A 6,827-nucleotide genomic window follows, 5' to 3' on the forward strand; every position below is an offset into this window, starting at 1 on the left:
GGGAACTCTGCTTTGCGGAGGGGTGCTGGTACCTCCCAGCCTGCGTGTGCAGAGGGCTGTGTGCAGCTGCCGCCTAGTGGCCACTCGTCAGGCGGGAGAGGGGCTCCCACTCGCAGACCTACCAGTAGACGAGCGAGTAGTTGGTGGCCACGATGCAGAGGGCACCCAGGTAGTGCCAGCAGAAGCACATGGTGATGAACATGAGGTTCCCCTCGTCCTTCTGGTCCCATTCCGGAGTCCCGAAGGGCGGGAACAGCACAAACCCAATCTGGAGGAGTGGGGAGAGGTCAGCCTGGTTAGCTGCCCTGTGAGGCGGCCTGGCCGCTCCCGGGCACTGGCCGCTCCCCAGGGCCCTGCCACCACACTTCCCACTGCCATTCGCACACAAAGGCCCTTCCCAGTGGAAGGCTGTGCCGAGTTAATCTTGGTTTTCCTGCGGGCTTATCTCAGAGTGCAAGGCTCCAGGGCCTGTGTAGGAGCTAGTAGTTAAGCACGCACAGCCTCGGAGGGGCGGCAGCTGCACGCGAGGGCGGCCTGGGAGTGCTCGTCTGCTCCTGGCGGTAAATGGGCCAGCAGCCGTGAGTGGGGAGGTTGCCAGGGCCAGTGGGGAGAAAAGGAACCTCCAGCCCGTTCCTGGGTGCCCAGTGGGGCCCCCGGCATGGCCACGCGAGGGGCATGGTGTGAAGTGTCACCTGCCAGAACCAGGTTCCCTGGAGAATGAGGAGGCTGGTCCGGAACAGCTCCAGCACGAAGTTGTCGCGGACCATGACCTCCACGAACAGGCAGCCGCTGCCTGCGAACAGCGCGAACAGCAGCAGCATGTGGACGTGCTGGTCCAGGGGCGGCCGGTGGTGCACGTGGTAGTAGAAGAGGAAACCTGCAGTAGACCGGAAAGGCAGCGTGGAGGCCGCGTCCCCGCCTGCTCTCACGCTCCCCGTGCCTGTCTAGGCTCCTCAGCAAGAAGAAGTCAGTGTCCTGAAGGCCACAGGGCAGCACACGCACCAGTGGGTGGCCTCTGTGTGTTAGGAGGATGTGCAGCAAGAGCTGGGCTGTACCTCTCTCTGCAGGCGCCGTGGCAGTTCGCCGCGGGCTGGGTAGTGGCATCTGGTGTGACTCACCGCACATGTGCCACGAGTTCAGGTTTGCCCTCATTCCACCTGCTTTTATTTTTTCTCAAAAGACTTTCTTCTATAGGGCACGTGCGCTTGCCAGAGAGACAGAAAGCGAGAAATCCCACCCCCATGGGGAATGGCCATGCCGCAATCCCTTCTCCATTCTCCTCTCAGGATTTTGGGCATGCACACACACACACCCAGAGTGCCACCAGGTCTGGGACTTGAACCATGATCGACTACATGGGAGTCCAATGACGGGACTGCTGGTCCCGGTCCACTTGCTTTCTTAACTCTACTTGAGGCTGCTGGGTTACTGAACACTTTCACACCCCAGACAGCGGATTCCTTGGAGAGCTCTCCCAGCAGCCGGTGGGTCTCCTGTGATCTGTGAGACTAGAAAGCAGCACTGGGCGGGAGTGGAGTGCAGGCGGGTGTGTGTGTGCACACGTGTACCACACTCAGGAGTGTGTGCCTGTGAGCAGTGGGCTCTGGTGGGTGGCGTCTGTGTGTTTCAACCAGAGGCGTTGGGGGCTGCCGTCTGGACCGTGTCATCTGGCCACCCGGAGCACCGGGCTGGAGACCCGAATCTGAGATTCGGTTGGATCTGCAGCACCTAGGGCCCTTTGCTCTCGGGCCCCCATCTCCCTTCCCTCCTGGCCGTCCACGTGTTACCTTCAGTGAATACTGCCACCGCCATAAGCAGTCTGTCCACTCCCAAGGGGACGTGAGTGACCAGGTAGGTGAGCACGTCGGCGACCCCGGAGACGGCAAAGAACAGGTACATGGTGGCGTGCTGCCAGTTCATGAGCTTCACCCAGTGGCTCCCATCGTGCAGGTGCAGGTGGGGCCCGTCAGGGACAAACTGCTCCGCCAGGATCCCTGCAGGCAATGGCGGGGGAGCTGAGGCGGGAGCCCACGACACACAAGACGGCACAGACCGGAAGGTGGGAGCGTGGGGGCTGTGGGTGAGGGCGGCTGGGGGCCGCAGCCCTACTCCCTCGCCCTGGGCGCAGACACTTTGGTATAAAAGGTGTTCGCTGTGAACTCGGTGTAGACATCTCACCTCCATTTCTCCTTTGAGGGCCTGGGACTGGGGGAAGGAGGCGCAGCGGAGACACAGCCAGGTGTGTCCCCAGACCCTCCTGGTGGCGCAAAGGAAAGCGAGGCGTTCCTCTCTGGGCTCTCCCACTAAGGGAGCAGTAGAGGAGCCCCAGGTAGAAACCGTTAGGTTGAAGATAGAACCTGAGCAGACACGCAGGTGATGAAGCTGCCTGAGCACGCCCAAGGGAGAGCAGCAGCCCTCAGGTGTGCCCAGGTGTGCCCAGGTGTGTGTCTGTCAGGCACAGGAGCTCTGCCAGCTCCTCCAGCTCCGTGTTTAATGCCCAGGGAGGACGAGGCGAGGCCCTGCAACGCGTTCCCGCCACACCACGTCTTAGGAGAGCAAGCTGCAGGGGCGGGCCAGGAAGACCACCGAAGCAGAGCTAGGTGGCTGGCAGTTCTAATCTCTTCTGCCTGTTTTGTTTTTTTTGTTTTGTTTTCAAGTTGCCAGAGGGCTCATGCATTTGCTGAGAAAGAGGGAGAGAGGAGAGTGAGAAAGCATCCTCCACGGGGGACAGTCAGAAACATTCTTCACTTCTCACTCTGCTTGGGATTCTGGGTATGTGGACGCATGCACTCACTGCCTTTCCTAAGCGCCAGGTCCAGGACTTGAACCGGTTGGCCATGTGAGACCCAGCCACCTTCACCACACTGCTGCCAGCCAACCCATTCCTTTCACTGTTTTCACCTGTCATATTTGGGGGGAGGTTTGCATCTATGCCTGCTGTCTCAAATGTTCTTGGGAAATCTTAGCAGTACCCATGACACCTCTGACCCTCTCCCCATTTGCTTCTCAAACCAACCCCTTCCTGACTTCACACATGGATCAGGGAGTTGGAGAAAGTGGCCCAGAGTAGAAGCGCTGCCGGGCCAACGACGTGGGTTCCGGGTGTATTCCCGACCTCTAGGGCAGGGGTTCTGTGCATGCCGTGGTTTGAGTATGTCCCCCAGAAGCTCACGTGTTGAGACTTGGCTGTCCTGGGTGCACAGCGAATGTGTTAAGTGAAGACATGATTCCCTCGTGGTGTCCAGGGTGAGGCTGGTGGGCAGTGATTGGTTCCTGGTGATGACATCATGGAGGCGAAAGTCTCATGAGTAGATTAACGATGCCTCACCGGCCCCGGTGAGTTCTCGTGCTTGAGAAGGGGCTAGTTCTCGTGAGAGCTGGTTGTCAGGAGAGCGAAATCTGCCAGGAGTTCTTGCTCTCTGCCCGGCCCACAATCCTCTGTACTTCCGGCAGCCAAACCGTAGGCCTCGGACTTTGGACTTTGCAAACTCCAGTCTTGTGAGTTTGTAAATAAGGTACTATCTTTCTTTTCTTTCTTTTTTTTTTTTTCCGGAGAGGTTTTTGCTATAGGGCATGTGTGCTTGCCAGAAAGACAGAGAGACAGAGAGACAGAGAGACAGAAAGTGAGAAATCACCCCCCGGGGGGGTTGGCCATGCCGCAATCCCTTTTCCACCATCCTCTCAGGATCTTGGGCATGCAAGCACACGTGCCCAGTGTGAGTTTTAAGCCTCTGGGTCTGGGACTTGAACCGTGATCAACAACATGGGAGTCCAGCGACATGGCCATCAAGCCAACTGGTGGTCCCAGTAAGGCGCTATCTTTCTGAAACCACGCAGACTCAGGTGTTTCTTTTAGAGATTCGTAACGGTTGAGACAGGGCAAGTGCTCGAGAGATCGCCGTTGCGTGGGTGTTATCAATCTCGCCCTCCCAAGATGGCATGGGTCGTTATGCCTCTAGCTTCATACAAGTGAATTGCTACTGTCCTTGTCACTTCTCAGCACCAGAGAGCTTTCTGATGCTTGAGTGAGTAGGGAGCGTGAGATCTCAGCTGGATTGGGAGACACACCTAGGAAGCTGTGCTTGCCCCCAGAGAAGCTGTCGCGTGGCTCCGGCGCCTCCTTCCAGCTGCAGGGGTGGGGTAAGATCCTTGTTGCCATGCAATGGGCAGACCCCAGGGAAAGCACTTTTTTTTTTTTTTTTGGAGACGTTTTTGCTATAGGGTGCGTGCGCTCGCCAGACAGACAGAGACAGAGAGATAGAAAGCGAGAAATCACCCCTCAGGGGGGATGGTCACACCACAATCCCTTCTCCTCCATTCTCCTCTCGGGATCTTGGGCACACACGCACACACGCCCGGTGTGAGTTTAAGCCACCGGGTCCGGGACTCGAATCGCAGTCGACTATGTGGGAGTCCAGCGACATAGCCATTACGCTAACTGCTGGTCCTAGCACTTTTTTTTTTTTCAAAGAGAGGTTTTTTGTTACAGGGAACATGACCTTGCCGGAGAGACAGAGAAACAGAAAGTGAAAAATCAGCCCCCTTCCCGGGGGGTGGGGGGTAGGGTGGGGATGGACACACCACAATCCCTTCTCCTCCGTTCTTCCCTCGGGATTTTGGGCACATAGACACACGTGCCTTTTGCAAGTTTAAGCTGCTGCTCTGAGACTCACACCCTGGTTGACTATGTGGGAGTCCAGCAACGTACCCATTACACCATCTGCTGGCCCGGAAAAACACTTTTAAAAAACATGGTCAGAGGGTGTATGTGCATGCCAGAGAGAGAAGGGGAGAGGGAGAAAGCATCCCCCAGTGGAGCACGATCGCGCTGCAGCCTCTCTGTTTCTCCACCCTGTTGGGACTTTGGGCATGCACACATGTATCCTGAACGTCTTTCAAACTGCCGGGGCCGAGACTTCAGCTACACAGTTGGCCAATGCAGCATCTGCCTTTCTTAGCTTCTGGGCCAGAAGAATGCTTCTTCCTGTTGTCACTGTTGGGACTTTGTTCAGTTCATTCTGTGAAGGCCACCAGTGAAGTGGGTGGATTCTGTTGGCATGCGGCAGAGTAAGGGACAGTCCCCCTCAAGTAGCCTTCCTGGCCTCCCTTCAGTCTCTGCTAGCCTATCTCAGCGGGCTCCCAGCACAGAGCCCTCTGTCTGTAATCACTGGCATTTGAGGGTGGAAGATTGGGCAGTGCGTTGGGTGTTACCTACTCTGGGACTCAGAAAGGCAATTGGGGGAAAAGATGATTTTTCTTAAACTAACTCTAAACTCCTCTAATGCATGTCCATAAACCTAATACTTTAATTTGTTCCCCCCCCCCTTTTTTTAAATTACCAGGGGGCATGTGTGTTTTCCAGAGGCACAGAGAAGGAGGGAGCACCCCTAGTGGGGAGCGGTCACACAGCAATCCCTTCTCTTCCATTCTTTCACCCAGGCCTGCACGCATCTGTGCCCAGTGTGTCAATCGAGCCACTGGGGCAGGCTTCGAACTGCAGTCGGCCACTTACGATCCATTCTCTGAACTCCTAGGCTATGGGGCCAGCCCGATTCATTCCTTTTCTCTACTTTTGGGTTATGTCTTTTTCATACAGTCTGTGTTCTATTCCTACAACGTGTTAGTCCTGTATCCTAGATGTGGTTTGGCAGTTTTTCACAGTGCACAGTAATGCTAGGTGCTAATAATATTATAAAGCTCTGTACACAGTGGATGCCATGGCAAAACAGCTGAGTGGGCAACAGGAAATCCTTGCCCTATCTCTGCCAGTGAAAATACCTACTTCACAGAGCCCAGAAAATGGGTTAAGAGGAGGCAGTCAGTGCTACGGAGGTTAAGGCACTTGATCCCACATGGCCGACTGCGTGGTTTGAGTCCTAGACCTGGTAGCTTGAAAACATGGCTGGGCACGTGAGTACAGGCCCCAAATCCTGAGAATAGAATGCAGGAGAAGGGATTATGGCATGGCCATCTCCCCGAGAAGGGGGTGATTTCTCACTTTTCTCTCTCTCTGTCTCTGGTGACCACACATGCCCTACAACAAAAACAAACACAGACAGACAAAAAGGTTAAGGGTTCTAGGTACAGGGGGGAGGGGGACCAGGTGACCCCTGGTCTGCTCTTACCAATGACAGAGAACAAGATCCTGATTACAGCTTCAATGATCTCAAGACGCTGATGATGGTGACTCAGTTGCATCTTCTTCCCCTTTTGGTGAAAGTACTTCAGCGGGTACTTCACTGACCACCACAGTCCAATTATCAAGAAAAAACTGCCCGGGAGGGCATGGCCCTTGAAGTTCGCCATCAGGGTTCTAGGGTACCTTGGCAGTTAGGGGACAGCTATGAGGGAGACAGCAGAGACAACGTCCTAGTAAAGCAGTCCAACCTGGGGATTTCAAAGCAGAAACCACATCAAAAAGGATCAGTTCATTTTTGTTAAATAAGCTTTGTGTTAAGCGAGTTCCATGACCACGAGGAGCTTACTGGCTGGAAGGCTCCGAGGATGGGAGAATGCAAAGGACCGGGGTTGGGAGAGAGGAGGGCAGGTAAATATTGACTGTAAATATTGACTGTAAATATTTATTCACTGCAAAGAAACCTTCTGAAGCAAAAATGTGACAGAGGAAACTAGAAAAGAGATACAGTCAACTCGACAAGCGTTTTTGACATCGAACCCATCAAAAGGTAACAACCTAGCGTGACGCACTGCGGCAGCTCTGGCTCCATGAGAGAACTCACCAAGTAGCAAAGTCAGAAGACACGCAAGAGATGCAACAGAAGAGTCACCGGACTAATGACAAATCTCACCATAATGACTGGGGTGTC

General features: G+C 55.0%; 1 protein-coding gene across 1 annotated transcript in view; it reads right to left on the bottom strand.

Annotated features, from left to right (window-relative positions):
- TMEM45B (transmembrane protein 45B) overlaps positions 1-6,375 on the bottom strand; it is a 9,291-nt gene extending 2,916 nt beyond the window's left edge. Inside the window, exons 1-4 of the mRNA XM_006150640.3 lie at positions 6,126-6,375; positions 1,788-1,994; positions 693-877; positions 123-268 (exon numbers count right to left, since the gene is read on the bottom strand). Of these exons, the coding sequence (XP_006150702.1) occupies positions 123-268; positions 693-877; positions 1,788-1,994; positions 6,126-6,306 (719 nt within the window). The 5' untranslated portion in view covers positions 6,307-6,375. The remainder of the gene's footprint in view (positions 1-122; positions 269-692; positions 878-1,787; positions 1,995-6,125) is intronic.
- Positions 6,376-6,827: the final 452 nt, after the last annotated feature.

The sequence above is a fragment of the Tupaia chinensis genome, unplaced genomic scaffold, assembly GCF_000334495.1.
Source record: "Tupaia chinensis unplaced genomic scaffold, TupChi_1.0 Scaffold000292_1, whole genome shotgun sequence".
NCBI lineage: Eukaryota > Metazoa > Chordata > Mammalia > Scandentia > Tupaiidae > Tupaia > Tupaia belangeri.